The 23,391-nt window shown below is 37.5% G+C and overlaps 1 protein-coding gene across 3 annotated transcripts in view; it reads left to right on the forward strand.

Moving 5' to 3' along the window:
• LOC149287487 (rho guanine nucleotide exchange factor 9-like) overlaps nt 1-23,391 on the forward strand; it is a 133,238-nt gene that overhangs the window by 53,447 nt on the left and 56,400 nt on the right. For 2 of the 3 annotated variants that reach the window (XM_089492804.1, XM_089492805.1), the window contains one exon: nt 18,032-18,211. In XM_089492804.1, the coding sequence (XP_089348930.1) occupies nt 18,032-18,211 (180 nt within the window). Of the gene's footprint in view, nt 1-18,031; nt 18,212-23,391 lie in introns of those variants that run through there. The other variant, XM_089492803.1, reaches the window with a different exon arrangement.

Below are 23,391 nucleotides of genomic sequence, written 5' to 3' on the forward strand. Positions count from 1 at the left end.
TTTTATGTTGTGCAGTTGCCATGAAGGTCATGTTTGTAAGATGTTTACTACCCTTTATAATTTCCAAATAAAATAGGGCCAGAATTGAGCAAAAACAATGCTTTTGCGAGGGATGGCTTATTTATTAATTGTATAATTGTTTTATAAAGAAAAAAGCATTTGCTGTGCAATAATAACTCTTTAATTTAGGTAGGTGCTCAAAGGATACAGTACGAGGTATTCATAATTACGATAATAAATGGGATTGTCTTTTGTGACATGTAGATTCTTATTGATATTACTACTACATTTTATTCCTAGCCAGCTTCTGTAGCCTTCTATCGCAGTGATAAGAGAGTACTATTAAAGTAATGGGAAATTGAACAATATCATTAAAATAATTAATATACAATATCAACAATAACCTGAACGACTGTAAGGAGGACATTTCATAAAATGCTAGGCAAACAAAATGGCTACCTCTTATAACCATGATATGGTTCTGATCTGTATAAGAAGTTAATTCCATACACATAAAACAAAAGCAACATTTCATGTAAAATCACCACATGTTGTATAGGAGTTGTGAGTTCTTATTTTCTTTAGAGTATTAAATACAGTGAATTTATTTCAGTTTCCAACATGTCGATAAATGTCTTATCGTCCTCTGGGAGTTTTTGCTGATAGTTATGGATGGGCAAAAATAGCCGTCTATTGGTTGTTGATAAGAAAGGGATTTGTTATTGATAAATTATAATCCTTACAATGTTTCCTAAAAAAACACAACCCTTCAGCTATTTCAAGGACAAACCCTGGTCATATACATATGGGAAGTATGGAAAAATACAAGTATAAGCCAGGGAAATCTTGCACCAGCTCATTTATCAATGAAAAGCAGATTATTATTACCTTGTATTTATTAAGTGCCAACAAATTATGCAGTAAAACAAGTAAAACACAACGTTCATTATCATGTTGTACAAAATAAGAGATTAAATACCACCATTAGATACTAAGCCTGCCAACAATATTAAGTTTACATCCTATTAAAAGGATGCAATGTAACTGATTTCGCAAATCCATCTAAACTTAATTTATGATATACAGAGAAATAGGCATATGACAATTACGTATATATATTGCAAAGTTTGAACATACAAAGTTTGAACATTGCTCAGTGTTGCCATAGCAACTAAAGAATTATATTGGTTGCTATGGGGTTAAGAGCATGATGCAAATACATAACCACCGCAGAGCTGTAAAAGCCTGAAGAACTCTGAGAGTCTGTGTGCTTAAATAATTCTGGGTCAAGGGTTTCAAAGTACCAACCAAAACCAGGCCAGGGTCTTTGGATATTCCAGCTAGAGGACAGTCTACTCAATCAAAATATTTGAAGCTGATCAAATCAGACTGAAGTATATGCGGAATTCCCTGTTTGTTGACATCTCTTGTCTAGAATTTGTTCTATGAGCATGTTGGCATTTAATGTATCACACTATACTGTAGACTCTTATTAACATCTGTAAATTATGTAAACTTGGGTTACAACCCTTCATATGGATTAATGTCCGTTATTACGTGGGATATGCTCTACAAAAGTGTGATGCTCCCAGACACCTTTCTTCCCTAAAGCTTTTTGTGATTCCTGTCCCTGCCCTTTCGGTCTGAAAAATACCAAATTGTTTTATTTTGACACTTCCTACATATCAGTTTGAGCAACATCATATGTTGGATTTCTATTTCGGTCTGCCATGCTAATTAGGAGAGACAGCCATAGGCTCACACAGAGTTTGATAGAACTGCCTATTTAACCTCTTCAGTTCGAGGCCAATAAATATTTTGGTGGCAACTATTTCTTATGTTGTATTAGCTGCTTAATGAATGGTGGAACGACATCACTTCCATGTGAAAATGTAAGCAATATTTATTTACAAGACATTAGCCGGAGTCGGAGATAACATTGCCACCAGGATGGTATTTAACTTGCAACTCATTAAAATGTATATATATTTCTTTTGGCATACACATTATTGGCCTCATATTCAGTTTTAGGTGTGCTATTGGCACCTTTAGATTGCACTAACAAGGTCAATCTTCTAACTGTTTGGGTACTCATTTGGTTAAAGCCCATTTTTTTTACCTGGGTAATCTTCAGTGTTCCAGAACATGCATCGTTGCGTGTTTGATGAAATTTCTACTAATGAAGCATGAGAAAAGCAGAATCAGGAATAGCATCTGTACTAGTTATTAAGGTTCATTTGTTTGAACCTATTTAATGTTTACTTGGTCTGCTGCATTCTCAGCTCAAAACGCGGTCAGAAGGGTTAATACCTAGTTTCGTATGCATCCTAAAAAGCACAGGATGGAAGATGTATTATTAGCACATGTGAATCTGTCAATACCAATTGATTCCCCTGTGCTCCAGTCAGGGAATAGGAATTTGAGAATATTTACTTACATTTTAAATTGTATTTTATTTTGTAATGTATGTTGCAGTCCTTTTTGCATTGACTCCTACGCATTTTGCTATATGTAAACTGGACAGTGAATTGTTTGGTTACTGGAGATGGGAAAATTATACTTTTGTTTTTTTTCTCCTGATCTTCTTATCTATACTGAAGCGCTCTCATTGACATCACTGATGCTAGTCACATAGCTAGTAAAACAAATGTATTTAGGTAGCATACATGTGATTGACTGCTGCTACTCCCATTGATTTCAATAGCTGCTCAGCTCCCATTGACTTCACTAGGAGTTCGATTGAGCATGTGAAAGAAGCATATCTTGGTATACTACCTGCCTTCAGTAGAGGTAGCTTGGGGAGGCGTTACAGTTTCTGTTTCTAATAAGAATGCCTGCACCTATTATCATGCAGTAAAATGCACCGGAGTCCGTGCAAAATTAAAGTGCTCCTTTAAGATGTCTTCTCAGAACTCTATAAACCCATTTGGGTTTGTGCCTCACAATCTATCATTGGTTTGCTAAACACTGATATGTAGGCATCACTTATTATAATGCTGAAGTACATAAAACGCATAGAGCTAATTAAGTATTTTGTTTAAAAGGCAATATAAAATAATGCTGTCTCTCCCAAAAACACAAGCCAACAGGCCCAGTAATAAAGCATCAGAAAAAAAACATGATCACTCTGCATTATCCAGATCTGCCCACAGACATTCAACAAAGGGACAACTGAGAAAACCCACGAACATGTTAATGTTCCTTCACCATACGCACGCATAAGTTGTTTTTATGTATGCTCCATTTTAACGTGTCATAATGATTTGTCTCAGTCCAGCTGATAGCAGCAGTAGGCAATTGGAACAAATGTTGTAGAGTTTAAGTGCATCTTTTAAGTGTACTGTAGGGTTGCTTATTGCCAATGCCTCCCTCTGAAAGCATGTATATAGCACACTGAGGCTATCATATGCGTGTTTGCACATTAGCCATTCAGCTTTGTGTATATAATACGTGTTCTAAAGGGCAAAACCCAGTGAGCTTCACCGTTGACAACTACTGGAAGGACTTTATTTATCAGTCTAGTTAATGTGGGTGCTATCTGAAAAACTTTTGTTATTACTGTAGCCCTTCTTACAGGGGAAGCTCTTTGGGATTTGCATCTCAAATCAGGGAGCTGAAATGTTCAACTCTCCTCCAAATGCCATTTTTAGTGAATAAACCCCCTATACAGGATTGGAGTTAATTAGTCTGTAAACACAACAATAATTAGGCACATGACTTTTGGTGGTACAATGGGTATCAGTAGCAGCAGGCACATACTTTAGATGAAAATAGACCTTGGCACTTTAAGGCCAGCATACAATAAATAATGTGTGCGCAGCCGCCGGCTGAAGATTCAAGGCCTTTGCTACATTATTACAGTTTTGCAGTGCATGACTGCGGAGATCCAGCTGGTGGCTGCCCAATAAGACATGATCTGGCACCAGTTTTGCACAATAGTCAGTCTGGGTCTGAGTAGGGGTATGACCCACATTCCATTTTGGAATGATTGTCTTCAGATAAAATGCTCCTTAGAGTCCAGTGTATTGAAGTTGCCTCATTTATTACACTATTTTTGTTTTTACAGTTTTGATCTTGCATAGGATGCAATATTTAAAATGCAAGTGATGGCTTATAGAGTGACCACGTGTCCTGGATTGCCAGGGACAGTCCCTCATTTTGAGGCACAGTCCCAGGCCCCAAGCTCTGTCAGTGCACTGATCTGCAGACTGCAGTACACTTGGATGAAGAAGCTTTTGCTTTGACTGCCTATGGTTGGCACTTGCCAGGTCAGCCCTCTGAATGACAGCTCAGTCTCTGGTTGACAGGTGGCAGCTTAGCCTTTGGTTAATTGGTTGGCAGATAGCAGCTCAGCCTCTGATTGGCTGGTAGCAGCTGAGCCATTGTTTGGCAACTAAGCCTCTGGTTGACTTTACATGTTTGCTGCTGGCTGCTACAAAGTCACACTGAGTCAGCACCTGTGTGTCAGAGCCAAAGTGTTATTCCAGTAAGTGTCCCGGTATAACACTAAACTTATAATAAAACAGAAATATTGAACAGCCTGCCTTTGGAACCAAGTATAAATAACCTGTAAGCCACCAGCTCCCAGAAAGCAACCCTTAACAGCTTGTCATTTAGTGGACTTTAGTAATGACAACTGTCGTAATAATTTATTATTAATATCTCAGAGAGATTATATTTATAATTTACAGTCTTGTTTGTATTATATTTATTTTCAAGAATATATTTACAATAATATATATGTTATCTATACATAAAGAAGTATGTATGTTTTTTTCAGTTTATTATATATAGTTAGGAATTTATACTTGTTTTTTAAAAGGACAATGGGCGGCCCCTAAACCCATTGAAAATAACGCATTTTGAGCCCGTACATGTACGGGCTTTGTCATTAAGGGGTTAAAAGCTTCTGATCATTAAAAAACAATAAAAAATGTGTTCAGTATCGCAACTTGTTTTGTTTTATTTTTCTATTTCTTAATAGAAGTAGCCAGTAATTGGTTGCACTAATACTGAAAAATGCACTGACAAATAAGTTTGTGCCAGTCTCAAGCATAACTTTGATGAAATATACTTGTTAAAGTAAGAAAGTAAGTAGCCCTGAATGGCAGTTAGGAAATGTGGTCACCCTACTTATATAACCCAATAGCAAGAATATAGGATGCAAAGCAAGAATATACACAACTTTACAAAACCTGCGATGTGTGGGAGTGCAGATCCTAAAGAGGCCAATGGGACTTCAAAACCAGTGGCTACAGTCGTTCAGTTCATTAAGCTTATTATGCCAGTGAGAAAAACTCTACAGCGAGAAAAAAAAACAACACCAATTTTTATGTTATTCTATAAAACCCAGCTGCTGAGAAGTAAATTAGACTTTGTGTTTCCTCCTCCTTTACAAATTCTCATCTGAAACATGTTGCTGGTCGATATCTTTAAAAGAAATATTGGCGCATCTAGTCTGCGCTTTTTGAATCAATTTTGACTTAAAATTCCTTTAGATTGCTCTATCACAAACTGTCCCACATTTAGGTCTGTTTATCTCTATTGTATTAAATAGTGATTTACCTCTCTTCTCCAGTCCCTGCTGTTTTGTTAGTAATACCCCATGTATTAAACCCTGCGAGTTCCCAGTTATGGTAAAGTCACATGAATAGCTTGAACCCATTTTTTATTATTAGACAACATTTACATTGGTAGCTTTGTAGAAGTTAATTTAAATCTTGTAGAAGTTGGTAGATCCACATATGTCTAATGGCAGGTTTGATAGATTTTTTTATTCATGCAGTAAAATATGGAAGGAATTCTAACCCTGCAGAGGGCATCTTTTTGCTTACTGAAGTAGGATGCCGTGTCCGAAGTCATGTTTCAACCACATTGTAAACCAAACTGGATAAGCGCACACAGTGACTAGTTCTATGCACATGAAATATTGCTGATTTTTTGTTTGTTTGTTCAAATTTCTGTTGGACGTCTGTTAATGTATTCTCAATATGTACCATTCATCCAAAAAAAAATAAGACTGTTATGCCTAACCAAAGTTGGTTAACCTGTAAGAATACCATTGATAACTTTAAATCAGCTTGGTAATTAAACCAATTGCTGATGCATCCGTATGCTCCTCTGACACTATTTCGATTGCTATTTCATTTTCATGTGCTAACGCAGATATATTGCTGAGCACTTTTTAAAATTCTCTGACCGGCATCTTGTGTTTATGAGAGAATCATTTTCCGCCTCTCTTGTGGTAGGATTATAGCTCTGGAAAATGAACTCATTATGAATTGAACTCTGGTTGGACATTTGGTGACTTAGCATTGAGCTGCTTATACTGCGTGCAGCCTCTGTGTTTCCACAGGGGGCTCTCCTGATGATTTGGGTTATGTTCATCCTTATTCAGCATGCTGCTTAAAAACCCATTCAGAGCTAACTTCAGATTAAGAAGTCGACTTGTTCCTGATGTGAAACAATTGGGGTTTTATCTGAAACTCAAAAGGTGTAATACTTGGCAATGTTTTGTATGTGGTTAATGAATTATATTGAAATGTATTGTATTTCCAAGGGATTGGTGCCTTAATGTAGTAGGGAAAAACTTCCATCCATCAGATTTAAGTAAAAATAATGGAATCTGAAGATAATGCACTTGTCTTAGATTGTAAGCTTGGCTCAACTATTTTTTAAACATAAAGAGATAACGTCTTTTTAGCACCAGATAGGTGTCAACCCAGCCTATCCATGATCTGTTTCAAAGGGGCTTACACTGTATTGTTTTATTGTGCCCAAAACCAATAGAATCATTAACTTATTTTATGCCAGGGACAGCATGTAGTCTATGTCACTGCATAATGTGGCCTTTTTGGGAAAACAAAGATTAAAAATGTACAGTATTTTAAACAGCTTAACCTCTTAATATTATGTCTACTTATGACCTGACCCTCAAAAACACTGCTCATTCATTGTACCGCATGGATGGAAGCTTTGGTCACTGTGCTCATGAATGTGAATATTGTAGTTGTTTACAAAAAAAAGGTCAAAAGGTAATGCTGATATAAAGAAAATCTTTAGGCTTCTTACCAACTATTACATCTATGGCCCATGAGGTTACTTGGAACAGCCAAGAGCTTTCAAGCTGTTGATAGATCACATTACCTCTCCAGTAATGAAGTATTACAAGGAAGGATGGGAGATATGACAAATGGAAAGCCAGCTTGTGTCGAGCCCTACGGCTACTGGGGGAACATGAATTACGTCTTTAAAATTCAAGAGTTGCAAAGTGAATGAAATGAATGTACCCGCGAAAACATGTTTGGCATAACTACCCTGGGAGCTGGTGTGCTATCAGTCAGGGATTGGATTCCATGAGTTCCCTGTAGTAACTCTTGGGCTATGAGTAGAGGGGGCATTAACCCTGTATATGCCAGGCCCTTCGGTTTAAACTTTAAGCAAGCAGATCTGCAAAGTTCCCCTTTTTCTGTTTACTTGAAGATAACAGGCATCAGCTCACGAGATATAATAGTGTCCTTGATGGTGATGGAAACATAAATGTGTCAATACACTCTAGGGTTTTGATATTGGATATAATATTTTATTTTTTACTATACGATCCTGAAAATAAGCTCCTTTATATTCAGAGAAAGACAAATCATTTAATGGCTCAAAAACTAAGATGTCCCACAGAGTGCCACTGGTTAGTGGACCAGTCCTGTCCACTAACCAGATACAACAAGGTGCTTTAAAGACTTTACATACAGTGGATGGATGGATGGACGGATAGATAGACAGACAGATAGATGAACGCATCCAGTGGTTGAACAAATAATTAGCCTAGCTCACATTCTGTTGTAGATTCTCAATGGGGTCAAATGTAGAACTGTCTATATGACCATGTGTGCGGTTCTTATTTTATTAATTCTGCTGTCCATCTTAACACGTTATATGGAAAATATGGTAACTGGATACGCCACCACAAGTTAATTATTTAATTGTTTGTGATATGATTGAGTTAAGCCAGGAATTTTAGCAGTATGTTTTCCTGACAGATAGTTGCTGTCTGCCATTCAACAGTATAACATTGATATGATTTTTTTTGTATATTTCTTTAAAATGGCAGTAAAGCCCATATTTTTAGATTAGGGCACGTTTTAATATTTTTTTGAATGCAGGGTATCCAAGAAAAATGATAGCTGTGTATTTACTATAGTTGGCAGGCTCTTAATATTTTGCTATCACTTAAGACCTTGTAATATCACAGCATTCCCGGTCATGTTTATCTTTAGTACATTGGAGAAAACAGCAATTGATTTATAGCTCTTATTACAAAGCAGTGATTTCCCAGTGTGTTAGCACCAGCTGAGCAGAGTTGTGTTAATACATTTTATTACATATTACACACTACACAGAGCAACATACATACTTCTTTACAAATACTTTTTCATTGTCCCATGGAGTTTACAATCTAATTTATTTTAACTTAGCCAAGTCAAAGAGGAAATGGGGATTAAACAAGTCCTTCTATATATATATATATATATATATATATATAAATTTTTAAATTCATTGTTCTGGGGTGGTTGTGTCATTCTGTGAAGTGAACATTACAGCAGATATAAGACTGCCTATTTTTTCCTGATATAAGACCTTAATCTGTTCTCGTTTTTTAGATTCAGGATAGGTTTACGTCTATCTCTTGCATGTTTAAATTACCACTTTCCAGCTTAAAACTCACTATATTAGTTTCATATTTTATTTAACAAAGTTCCCAGTTTCCTTATTACTTAGTCGGTTACTAAATAAGATGCTTTTAGTCACTAACACAGATATGTTTTGGTGTTGCTACCGTATCACTGTAATCTGCTCCATATAGTGACAACAATGGGCTGTTGGATAATAAATGAGAAGGAGAAGCAAGGTTTCCTGGGGAATATCGGTTGTGTATGAACAGTTCTGCATTGATGTTGGCACAGTTGGACACCTTAGAGTTATTGTAAGGGTAGCTGCAGGTCTCTGGCGTATTGTTTACCTTGACCAGTGTAGCAAACAAAGAGGTCTTGCCTCACTACAGTGATATTAACACCAGCTAACAGCAGCAGAGCAAGCAGGTTCCGAGCTTTACCAAGATGTCAAACCAATACAATGGTTGATCATTGAGGACTGTTCTTTAATGAAATAATCACATGAGAAAAGTGTGGAGGATGATCACCAAGTCTTCCTGTAACCTCTTCCTTTCCATGTTTACTGTCTTGACAACAGTGTACTCAACCGACATCATTCTTTAGTCGCATTGTTTGAGTGAGAACCAGAAATTGGGATAAACAGTGTAAGCCAGTTATGGACTGGATCCCATCCCTTTTTATCTTTGCATTTGACAACTTTGATTTAGAATCCAGAGTAATTTGTAATATTTCTCAGTGATTTTCAGGTTTTCGTTGTGCCTTGATGTTCTTAATTGCATCACACATCAAAGCTGACTATCTCTTTACTCTTGGGAAGAAATTAAATAATGTTCCCATCATTTTTGAAATATAATGTGCTGCTGTGTTAATTTTTTTCTTAAATGACATTTGTTTTAATGGCAACATAGAAGTATTCCTAAACTCTAGAACTGAGAGCCTGGTTTCCCAATATTGGCACACATGTAGGGACGTTAGAAGGGTAGTTTTGCTAGATATTATGATATTTGATCTATGATGCAACTTTGTTGATTCATTTCAACCTAATTTCAATGAAAAAAATAGTCTATTAATGATGGGACCTGCTTGTGTTGGTGAACCTACTGTTGTACTTGCTGGTGTTGATGTAACTGTTGACGTAAATGCCAGTGTTTATAAGACTTGTTCATGGTTACAGAGTCAGCCAATGGACATGCTGTGTTGATGGGACCTCGGTTGTATATTAGTGGTAGCTCTTATGTGTTTTCTAAATCTGTAATTTTGATCAGTAGGTTCTATAATCATGAAACATACCAAATTAGCTGCTGTTACAGTATTAATATTTATATAGCCACCTTCTACTTCTTGCAACTATAATTATTGGAATCTACCATTAAATCTGTGTAACTGACTCTTCTGTTAAAGAGTTTATATTTTGGGACTAAGGTATCACTGAACAGTAAAAGTATTATTGTTTTATTCATCATAGGCTTGTTTAAGATAAACCTACTAGACCAGATCCATTTATATCTGTCCACAATTGTGAAGCAGAAAACAGATATGTCGAGAAAACTATACAGGAAGACCAGCTAAATACAGAACCAGACCTGTAAATTACATCAGCCATAAACCTGTTCTGGGCAAAAAGACAGAAAGTGGCTGGTAAGAATTCAGAAGATTTTAAAGTCAAGTCGGCAATGCAACAAGGCATCGCAATTTCTAGTTATATAGCACTATCTAATTGCCTTAGTGCTCTATATTTTAAGTCTCGTTTAACCAGTAGCCCCAAGGACCAACATCAAAAGGGGATCAGTTTTCTAAACTGGTCAAACTTATACCTTTTATCAAGCCAACAAAAAAAATGTCCCTTATGGTTTTGGGACCTCAGAGGTCTCCTGCAAGAGTTACAACCTCATACCTTGTTCTATCTGTTGATGGTCACTAAAACTCTGGAAAGTGTGCTTCATACAATCAACATACCCAAGGGGTTGAGCTAAGATTTATCTTTTATGAGTTAAATGTTCTTTGATATAACAATGAAGCCAGCGAGCAAAAGTCAGTGTATCTTAACCTACTGGCAATGTTTCTCAGTCTTTTAATTATGAGAAATGATGTCTGGTTTCATGTTGAATATGTGGGTACTTGTAATGATAATTAATTCATGTGAGTAATTCATTATTGAAGATTGTTAATTTGTGGCAGAATGATGAAACACATCTTTTTCTTATTTCCTAGAGAAAATTATCATGCCAAAAAAGTCATTATTTGCATTAGCATGCAACCAAACCTGTGGGTTTTTTTTTTAACATTCCATATTTTGGCTCCCAAAAGTAATATTTTATTTTTTGCTACCTCATGCTTCTGAAAACCGTAAACTCATTTTATTGTAATGATACAAACTTACCACACAAAGATAAGTTACATTTTCCTACAGAGAATTCTTACGGAAACCAATTCAATTTAAACATTGCTTCCATATCACAAAAACATAATCATCTGAATGCGCACACAATATTCATACATTTTACTTTTTGTTTTTAAGACTTTCCCGTTAAAATACTAGATTATGATCATTTACTCCCGTTGCAGTGCTCATCATACAGAAGAAAGCCCTGCACTTAAACTCCCATCACTCTTGGGCGGCAGCAATGGCTATAGTATTCATCAGCCCAAAATACATAGAACAAACACCGAAAAATAGTTACCTGCGCACTATCCCAAACACCTGTGCTTATTTAGACAAATGGAGGGTTTTTTTTCGGTGTTTGCAGTGCTCATCATGTCAGATTTATTAAAAATTCACACCCCCTTAAGTGTAACACAATCACACACCTTTTACACTCGACCATATACATAAATGTAGGCAAATGTTTTATGATTATGAAACACTTCATAATGATTTTACTAAACCCCTTTTTGTAATTAAGACATCTTCACAGATTATCATGAAACGCCTTTTGTCATCTTCTTATCCATTTCTAAATTGCTTTCATATTGCTTCTTAAAAATATTTTCTTTCTTTTTTAATCCTTCCCCTTTGGTATTGAAAGTGTTAAGACCAGATCACCTGTAAAACAGAAATATTTTTTTACCTGTAATAGTATCGTATCAAACAGCAGGTTGGCAAACAGAAGAGAGAAATGTACTGCTTGGCATGATATCGGAGGTCTGTGGGTGAAATTTTCTCAAGTGGCCCACCTAGGTAATGGGGTAGTGTGCTGCGTACATGTATGTCACAGGACATCAAGACCATCTATATTCCATCTCAGTGGTTTGACAGAAAGCCATCACATGTAATTCATCACATTATTATTCTATGCAGGGGCTGTGGGGTGTTTTAGGTGCCCTAAATAAAAAGATTAAGGGTAGCCCTATCTGTAATGTAAATGTTTATTTTATAACTATGTACGGAAATGTGAAAAATTGGTTCAGAAATATTTATGCTGGGAAAGCTCACTTACATAAATGGATATCCCAAACCTTTATAGTCAGAAATGTCCTCTTGTTGATTTGTGGATTCTAGACTAGAAAGATATCACAGTATATATATATATATATATATATATATATATATGTATATGTATATATACACACACATATATATATATATATATATATATATACTCTTATAATATAGTCACAGATTAAATTCAAGATTCTCTAGTGAAAGGTCTTGCGTGAGAATACAGAACAGTCATTGGCTAAACTGCCTCCAGGCTGCCAGCACAAAATCAATCCATATGGCTGTGTTTTCAGAGAAGTGATCATTTTGTTAAAATGTGTTGTGAAAAGACAGTTAATTATAGGAGGTAAAAATAAGACCCGTGTTGCATCAGAGCAGTTGCAACTATAACAGCTTTTATTCTGGGTATTTTTAGTGCTAAGTGAGTGTTAAACTACGCCTGTTACTTCTAGCTCGGTAAACTCTTTAGGTTCTGCAATCACAGCCCTCACTCCTTTTATCTTTATACCTTTATGTATAGTTTGCTGTTGAGTACCAGAAACAAAGACAAAACTACCCATGATCTATTCATGCAGATTACTAATTGCTCAGCTAATATATAGGTTTTGCAGCTGGGGAAAAAGTCAATGTCTATGTATACAGGGCAACTTTTTTGCAAATTAGTACAATTGCTGCAATGGCTAATTTGATTTTACTGCTGATATGCTTTACATTTTAGATTTGTGCCACATTTGGGCTTTTTGTAACCACCTATAGATTGCTATCATTCATCAATAGGTGAATGCAGAATTACCCCCACTGGATATTGAAATCATATATCCAGATGAGTATCAGTAGCTCAAGTGCCCAAAAACCAGGTGACTTTATTAAGTTTATAAACATTATAGGAATTTGGAAGTAAGTGATGCCTGTGTATTCTGGCAATTTAATATGTTGGAAATGACAAATTCCATGAACAAGGTTTCTTGTATCAGTATTATAAAATCTTTTTTGATTTAGTGGTGCCATCTTTGCGCATGTGGATGCATAGGGAATACCAGCCTTAGGACAACAAGAAAATCTCAGGGTCACACAGTTGATGTGTGAATGATCTTAGAGCTATTTGATAGCTCTGTCACAAGCTTTACCTGGTCCCCTCATTACAAGCACGAGAACACTGACAGCCTTCCCCCGTGTCACTTTAGAGCTGGCATTCTTGCCACATTATATTTATTCACCATTGCACCAGATAGCTTGCCACGTTCATTACAGTGATTCCCAATGACATCAACAAATGAGAGGACTGCAGCTTAAGAGCTTTTGAAGTGGGCACATTGTCATGTTAGATGCGGGTACAACAACAGCTCTTGCCTTTTAACAGGGAAAACTGAAACCCAAGGCAAAAAACATTTAGGATGTCCCTAAATTGTTCTTTATATATAAATATATGGAAAACATATATCATGTAGCTTTAACGTGACCGACTTAATGCACATGAGTGTGTGCATGTGTCTGTATAAGCACATACACATTAAGGCGGACAGTAATGAGAGAACCCTGCAGTATATATGTTTCTATATTTGCCCTGGTAAAGGAAGTGAGTTGCCGAGTTCCAGATCATCATGCTGTTGGGTGTGATATTGTTCCAGGCCATACCAAAGCTGAATCGTGTGATTCTTCCCTAAACCCCAAGTTCAAAGCAACCTTTTCACTTAAGGTAGAGGTTCCTTATGCTTCTAACTCTTGGAAAAGCTAAATAATTCCCCAATTTATTATTATTTTTTTAAACTTTATGTGGAAAGTGATACTTAAAAGTCCTGAAAATGTAGAGCCTATAGTTATTCTTGTTTAGCCGGCTGGAAAGGGTTAAAGCTTCCAACTTTCTTGGCCTGGATTTCTAAATATAGATCAGGGTAGGCAGCGAGCGTAGGAGGCATCACAATCAGTGACTCACACAGCAGCATTTGCCTGAATCTCCTGCAGAGCATACAATAATTCAGCAGCAAATCACTGGCAAAGATTAAAAGATGCATCAGGGCTGGTTACATGTTCCAGTGAATGGTGAGCAAAAGGGTCAGATATTCAACCCGCTATGCAATCTATAGATGATGTACACTAAAAAAGGCACCTGCACTTCGCAAGCAAGGGGTCTTTATATCAATTTTTCCTTCTGTGAGTCAGCCTGATTTTCATTGGACTTTAAAGCAAACTTTATTTTGCTTGTGTGTGGGTTTCATAGTTAAATGACGTGACAACTATACTATGTTAAGGAGACAATATAATGCCCCTGACAGCCACACACACAAAAAAAATCTTAAAGAACTTCATGAGACAAATAATGTACAAACCTTACAAGCTGCATCTCCCTCCTCTTCATCCATGGTCCAGCAATGCTTGCCACTGATTAACTTGGGGGTCTCGTTAGAGCCCCGAAGTGATGTGTATTGAGCCAGTGCTGGAGCTGACTGGTGGCAGATATATCGATATATCACATGGATGTGTTTGAGTGCATATGATGTCTGGCATGTCCTGTGGCGATATTGACATTTAGGATTTTACCCTCCTATGCCTGCTGATTGGGACAACGTTAAAATCAGGATAACGGAATGATTGCCCTATAGTTCATACTAGTAGCAAAATTAGTATGATGCGGTATACATTTCTAATATTCAGAACAAGCTGTATGCTACTTAGTAATGTTCATTAACAGCTTACCAAAATCATGGTATTGTCATTAATATTCTCTTTAACACTGAGTGGATTGTAATTGTTTGTATTTAATTTTAACCTAATTTAAAATACTGTATTAGTTCTGATATACACTATATGGACACTGAACAGCTCAGTGAATACACACATGGTACTGTGATAGGATGCCACCTTTGCAATAAATCATTTTGTGAAATTGAATCCCTGCTAGATATTCCACGGTCAACTGGAAGTGGAAGTGTTTAGGAACAGCAGCAACTCAGCCACGAAGCAGAAGACCACCTAAAGTCACAGAGCGGGGTAACCGAGTGCTGAGACGTATGGTGTGTAAAAGTCACCAACGCTCTGCTGATTCCATAGCTAAAGAGTTCCAAAGTTTCACTGGCATTAATATCAGCACAAAAACTGTGCGGCGGGAGCTTCATGTAATGGGTTTCCATGGCCGGGCAGCTGCATGCAAGCCTCACATTACCAAGTACAATGCAAAGTGTCGGGTCGAGTTGTGTAAAGCACACCGTCACTGGACTCTTTAGAAGTGGAAAGGTGTTCTGTGGCATGACGCTTCTTTGTTTGGCAGTCTCATGGGTTTGGCGGATGCCCAGAGAATGGGCTGAATGCATAGTGCAAACTGTAAAGTTTGGCTTTTCAGTGTTTGGGCCCCTTACTTCCAGTGAAGCGAAATCTTAAGGCTTCAGCATACTAAGACATTTTGGACGATGATATGTAAAAATTTCCACAGAAACACTCCAGAAGAGTGGAAGCTATTAAAGCTGCAAAGTAAGGATCAGCTACATATTAGTGTCTTTGTATTTAGGATGCAATGTCATAAAAATCCCTGATCATCCGTAGATGAATAAATTGTATATTCAATTCTTTATTCATTTAGTTTGGGCGGTCTATTGCAGTTATTATTATCATTATAATTATATAATTTACACATATTTAAATACTTTTCACATAGGTACGCAAAACAGTTGTAACATAAACATGATGGTAATGTGTAGGGTTTTAAATGTATATGTAAAGCTTGTATATGTCTTGTATCCGTTTCAGTTTGTATCAAGTGGATCTGGACTTTCTTACAGCTGGTTTATCTTAATTGGACTTAAGTGTTTAATTATCTTGACCTCAGTTGGCTACACCAGAGGTTTGCTCTGAGGCAAATTTTAACCCCTTAAAGACAATGGGCGGTCCCTAATCCCATTGAAAGCAATGCATTTTGAGCCTGTACATGTACTGGCTTTGTCATTAAGGGGTTAAATAAAACCAACGTTCACTATTAGTATATTCACACTTATGTTCACTGAATGTGTACGTAAGCTTGAACGGTAAGCACTCATTATTGGACTATGAGCCCTAGAAGTTGAATGTCTTATTGGTGAGAAACAATTTAGGGTGCAATGGTTTTTTCCTCAAAAATCTTGTTTTTAAATGGGCCATTGGATCTGGCAATAGGGTTCACAAATGTTGTTTTCTGAACTTGCTCATTCTTGAACATGGTAGGGACAATGGTGAATTATATGTCGCATTGGCATTCTGTCCAGTGTATTAGTGGTTAATTAATGAAAATAAAGATACAATAAATTAAAAGTGAGATCTAGTGGTAAAGGGAAGGGATGGTATCCACTCTGCTCTAACTTGCTCCTCTTTAGAGATGCCAGTGAATGCCTCCCCCAACACACCACACTTGGCTGGCACCGTGAGCTCTCCGCACAATAGCCTGGCAGTATAAGTACTGTTATCTCTAGCCTGCAGATTCGTCCGCAGGAAGGTGTTCATTACATATTCCTTGTCCCTTTCACCACCCTATTCTCTACATGTCCTGGGCCATCAGTTAATGCCTGATGTTATTATGAAGCATGACAAAGTCCAGACAGAGCAGCCCAGAATTAGTTACAATGTTATTTAGTGTCGCAGACATACTGACAATATAATTATAGTCTTTGCTACTCAGCTATTTCTTGGACTATGAAAGTAACAAGGATTGTGATTGTCCAAACCTGAATAGAATAACATTAGTTGAGATTTCAAAATAACACGTCTTAAACATGCATTTTTTATTGTTTGGAGTAAATGAATGGTTGGAAGTGTGTATGAGTCAGCCATGATGCATGGTTCACCAAGGTATGCACCAGTTCACCTATGTAATTAAGGGAAATGATGGGCAATATTTTAAGATAATTACTAGCAATAGGTTTAACAAATGCTCAGTGTCAGTCACCAGCTGTAAAGTTCATGTGCAAGACAGGCAAGAGTTATAAGGGATCAGTATAAAGTACTACAAAGAAACTAACACATATGATTTGTACTGTATTGAGTATACATGATGGTGATACGATGTACAACATGGGTTTTATTAATATATTTTAACATACTTCAATAGTTGCATTTCTATATGTATACTTACAGTCAAATAAATCCCATTGATTAAGGCTATTTGTAAGTGTTTGAATGTGTCTTGTTCTGGTGGAGTTATCAGTTATATCTGGAGCCAAGTAGCATAACTCTTGGGATTTGGGGTGGATTCAAGTTGCATGCTTCACTAGCCCATCCTTGTAGTACAGATTAAGGGAGGCTGTGGATGGCTGTGACATTATCAAGGGCTGCCCTGTTTCCCAGGGATAGTTAGCTGTGCTCTGCCGCGTTTACTTGGATGTATTTTCCTCTGCATGCTGTATTGCAAAATAAAGAGCTAGCAAACTCACATTTGACTACATTAGACTTTAAAAGTAAATTTCTGAGAGATACAGAGTAGACGAGGCACCATGCCACAGAGAACTAAAAAGTAGCCAAAAAAGAGATGTTTAAACGTACTCAACGCACCAAGAATTTGTTAAACACCAGACCCACGACACCCTGTTCTTTAGATCACAAAAAATATTTGGAATAAATTAAAAATGTTCTTTCATTTAAAAATATACAGTACTAAAAAACATTGTTTTATGTTTAATAGAGAAATCCTTTCATCTGAGAAAAAACAAATCCACATGTTCATCAAACATAACAATGTATTCTATTAAATAACTTAATTGTATACAGACAAATATAGAGAGGACTATTGGATAGAATTCTAGTAGACAAGGTTGAAATCTACTGCTGTAATCATAAACCTTCTTCCTCCTCTTTGTCCTGTGCTGGGTGTCGTAAGTAACTCATCTTTGCTATATAAATGTTACATAGAGCAGATTCGATGGCTAAGTAGAGGTAACCTGGGATGCCATTTTTGTCTCCACAGCTGATCAGTGGTGGATCTATTGTAAGTGCTGAGGCAGCATGGGATCACGTCACCATGGCCAACCGGGAGTTGGCGTTTAAAGCTGGGGACGTAATCAAGGTCCTGGATGCTTCCAACAAGGACTGGTGGTGGGGTCAGATTGATGATGAAGAAGGATGGTTTCCTGCCAGCTTTGTGAGGGTAAGTGATGCACTCAAATCAGGATGAGTAGTCGAGAAGGTACAAAATTTAATGTACTCTTAGAAGTTTTTCTTGTTAAACATGGGTCCTTGACTCAGCAGGCATGTAATTTACAGATTAAAAGACATCCACTCTCAATGCCTTCTTGCAGACATCTACTCTGTCCTACAAACCACATGACCACGTGCAGCCTGCTGGGTTTTTTTGTATCTCTTTCACTATGGAACATAGGTAATAGTTATCTTCTAAATGGATACATTCATAAAAAACATAATCTGTATGGTTAGAAGTCAGTTGGGTAGTCCAAGGCATGGTTGAATTATATACTACTCAATGTGCTGTATTGGCATTTTTGATGCACCTTAATTCTATGCATGGCTTTCTTACACATGCTTGCCTGTTGCATCGCCAATGCGTGATCACATGTTTAGTGACCTCATTTCCTAACCAAAATAACACATGGACACCATGTTATGGGAAAAAAAATTGCCCACAGTTGTATATGTATGGACAAAGAGATAAATAAATTGGAAGAGCCAAAACTACAAACATATGGGAGGGTAAGATTCAGGTAAAACATCAAATTAATTGTGAATTATAAAATGTAGGGACTAAGCTAAGCTGTTCCCTGCTTTATGGGCTATATTTCTGGTTCTAATGAAATGTAGCTTTAGCAATCCAAAGTTAAGATGAAATAGCACATACAGGAATATAGAATTAAGCAAAGCCTTGACCTTCAGAATGTTATAATAACATTTCAAGTAATGTGCAAACGCTCTATCCTTAAAGGGGTTCACAATATTCTCTGTGTTTAATAGACTTGACACTAACAGCTGGAGCTCTCTCCACTTCTCCAATTAACATACAAAGGTGTACAATATGCGGTGGCAGATCTAAACTTGTACAGACAAGCATTAGCATACATATACAGTAAATCTGGTAATACGCAGAATATATTGGTAACATAGCAACGCAGTTATACATCTAGAAAGACAAAATCTTATTGTGTATGCAGACCTTAATGCTAGTAGAGATCGCCTTTGCATCATCAAACAAATGTATTAAAACTGCTTGTTGACTGAAATCATATCCCTTACCCTCCCCTCTTAATGTACTCACTCAATGTAGAAGTTAAGGTCCACTTTATGTGTGGAAATTAGAAGTGCTGACTTCATGTTTTCCTTCCTCTGGATCAACACAGTAGGGACACAATGGGTATATAGGTGGAACTTGATGGACTTTGGTCTTTTTTCAACCTTATGAACTATGTTACTATGTTACTATGTATGTCCCTGTGTTTGAAGCACATTAGTAATCTCTCTACTATATGTAAATCAAATTCCAGCCTTGTCCACATCTGGCAGTTCTACCATCGCCAGTACCTCTCACATCCATCACATACTTTTTTAAATCTTGGATAGTTTCATCACTTCATCAATGTCATACATTCTGACATTCTCCATAGGAATGGCAATATACTAATAATAGTTTGATAACACTGATTATTACATAGAGTTGTAAAAGGACAATAATACTTTAGTAGATAACACTCCCATCGCCGGGTTGCTCTACATGTTCAGCAAAAGCTGAAGAGTGAAGATTTCCTAATGGTTTATAAAGTAAGAAAATGAAAGTGACAAAGGAAATAGCTTTGTATGCATTAAAATACACAACAGTGTATAAAAACATAAGTATCTGTTAATATTTATGAGTGAGGGAACCGTGGAGCTGTTATCATCAGATAAGATAGCATGGAACAAATATGTGCTTTGGGGCAGAGTTACGTATTCATACATATTCAAGCAGACTCGGTCACATACACGATATGGGAACAACATGCTTATGAATACACATGCACTTTAATACGGCACATTGGCCAATTTCTAAGTGCACTCTTATTCATGAACATCTGTGCCCGGGGGATTCCCCTTTTTCATACTAAAAGACAACGGTACAGGCGCTTCTCCACCCGCAGCTGCTGCAGCTCCCTTAGTGGAATCTCTATCCACCTCTGTGCAGCAGCAGAAATGACCTGGTTAAGCTTTTCACTTGCCAAATCCTGAAAGAATAGCCTTCTATTTTTGGAATTCCCACAAAGGATCTAACTGCGGATTTCCATATTTATTTTTGTTTCCCTGTCATGATATCATATTAGTAGCTTAGCTTCCATACATAAGTGGTTGTATCTGTCAGTATAAGATGGTCCTGTTAGAATTGCAAATCTGAATATTAGCATTTATTCACATGGAGCGGTTTCACTGCGGATGTTTCGTTTCGCTGCAACTAGTGAATCCTTTTGAGCCAAAGAAGACCCAGGGATGGATGCCAACAATCCAAGCATGGGAAAATCAAACAAAATACAGCTATATGACGTGTTAGAAGGAAGTCAGCAATTCTTTTGTAGGCTATGTTCTGCTTAGACAAAATATGAATCATTTATTGCACTAAAAAAAACCTTAGATGTGACATTTCAGTCTTTCCCCTGAAAGTTTAATCACATAAAAACAATGCCAAAACTCCAGTGCCTGGTGTTGCGTCACATGACTAATATGTGTTCCCAATAAATGAAATAAATTAAATAACAAATATTAGGCAAAATATTACTTGGATAAAGTATTATTTCTTGAAATAGTTTTGGCTTTCAACAGTAATAGAAATGATGTTCCCAACGCATTTAATAACAGGTGTAGGAGGAAGAGCTAAATATCCCACCTTGTGTCCATAGCAGACCGATCCAAATGTATGTGGTTATTATATCCCCATGAATTGCATTGTTTTAGGTGGAAGTGTTTAGAATGATACCTTCATGTACTCATCAAGTTAATTTGTCAAACCGGGGGACACCATTGGCCTTGAATAGGTCAAAGGTTAATGCAAGGACAGCTCTTCTGATTGCACTGGAAGACAAATAAAATAATTTGCTGGCTGACTTCATCTGAGTGGAAGCCCAAGGCACACATGATTTATTTAAACCCACTCCTTCATTTATAGGTATCATCGCAATCTCTACGCATTGTGAATAAACCTAGTTGTCAGGATCACTGCTAGAATAATATAATGTATAATTCTTGACAGCATGTGATGTATAGAGAGAGGTGGTGCTACCCCATATTGAAATTACGCAACCCCCATTGGTCTAACAATACCGACTAAGGATGTGAATTATAATATATATTCTGTTCCTTACTTGAACCCAAGAATTCTGTTCCTTAGTTTGTGTAAGAATAAGCCCTTTGCCAATTGTATTAGACCCTGTTAATGTATTTTTAACATTTAGAAGCTGTAGATGATCGCAGACGCACTCAACACACAGATTAATAAAAGACAACCTCATAGTTTTTCCCTGATCAAGGAAGAGAAGAGCTGGTTTTAGTAGTGAGCTCAGCTTTCTTCTATTTTGATATATATAAAAAAGTAATTGCAAAAAGGATCATAAAATGAAAAAAAATATATTTATTTGTTACAGATATAGCAGAAAATTCTACCGTAGTTGATCTTTTCTTTAACCCCTTCGTGACAATTGCCGGTCCGGGCACGTCACTGAAAATCGTGACGATTATGACAATTGACGTGCCAGGACCGGCACGTCTTTAAACGGGTGAAAAAATCGATCCGTGATCGATTTTTTCACTCAAACGGTGTTGCTCTAATGCCTCGACATCGAGGCATTGAGCAACACCAAAAAAAACATTCCCGCCCCCCCCCGATCGCTCCTAGGAGCAAAAAAAAAAACATGTTTGAAAGACTGCACGTCTTTCAAACATGGCGGCGCCCGCCGCCGAAAAACGGGTTTAGGAAGCGATCGCGAGTCGCTTCCTTTGCTTAGCTGGTGTTGCTAAGATGCCCCAGTATCGAGGCATCTTTGCAACACCTGTTTAGCAAAGGAAGCGACTCGCGATCGCTTCCTAAATGCTCAACTTACCTTCCCGGTGCCGGTGTCTTCGAAACACACGCGGTGTTTCAAGATGGCGGCGCCCATCAAGCCGGGGGGCGGAGCCTGCTGACATCATCGGGGGGGTGTTGCTGGATGTCATGGACATCCAGTGAATAACACCCCTAGTGGTCAGATCACTCATAAGAGTGATCATGATTTGATAAATCAAAGGCAATGTTTTCTAAACATTGCCTTTGATCAGTATTGGATCTGCCTCCCTCCTTCACTTGCTTCTAGTGAGGGAGAGAGACAGATCAGTGTGTTCTGGTATTTCAGGTATTCCCTAATAAAAATATATATATATTGATCCAAAGGCTCTTATAAGAGCCACCCATATAATATTAACCCCTTCATTGCCATTGATCACTGCATAAACAGTGATCTTGCATAGTGGCAATTGTTTTTGGGTTTTTTTTTTTTACATGTTTTTTTACTTTTTTTAGTTTTTTTTACTTTTTTTAGGTTTTTTTTTTATTTTTTATTATAGCCATTAACCCTTTCCTTCCCCACTATTTTTGCTGCAATTCTTACCATGCAGCGGTATACGGCTGAGGAGGCGTATGCCTTTTTGGCCACAGATTCTGAGGCCACTGATACAGCGTCAGATTTTGACGTTGGTCAGTTCACAGATACATCTAGTGATGTATCTGTGGCTGTTAGGACGCCTACCACACGTAGTCGTGGCAGTGCACCAGAGGCATGGGTAGCGCCTAATAGGTACAAGCCAGCTATCCCTCCTTTTTCTGGAATTCCTGGCATCAATATTGATGTTACAGGATTCACTCCACTGCAATTTGTGCAGGTTTTTTTGGGAGACGATGTCTTGGGAGACATTGTCACACAAACAAACATTTATGCCCAGCAGCACCGTGCTGCTAGCCCTAATTCTTTTTGGGCAAAACAGCCATGGACTCCCATTGACGTGCCAGAATTTCTTAAATTCTGGGCACTCACAATGTTAATGGGCATTATAAAAAAGCCCTCCATCCGCTCCTACTGGAGCACCAGCCCCATCTTTAGTACCCCCATTTTTGCCCAAACTATAACTAGGCAAAGGTATGAAATGATTCTTCGTTTCATGCATTTTAGCGACAACAGCCTGTGCCCCCCTAAGGAGGACCCCCAGTTTGATAGGCTGTACAAAATCCGCCCCCTGATTACCCATCTCGCTGCCAGGTTTCCAGAGGTTTATACACCTGGAAAAAATATCTGCGTGGATGAATCCCTAATGAAATATAAAGGAAGG

This window comes from Sceloporus occidentalis, unplaced genomic scaffold (genome assembly GCF_023333645.1).
Source record: "Sceloporus occidentalis isolate IW3139 unplaced genomic scaffold, rSceOcc1.0.p SCAF_60, whole genome shotgun sequence".
Classification (NCBI taxonomy): domain Eukaryota; kingdom Metazoa; phylum Chordata; class Lepidosauria; order Squamata; family Phrynosomatidae; genus Sceloporus; species Sceloporus occidentalis.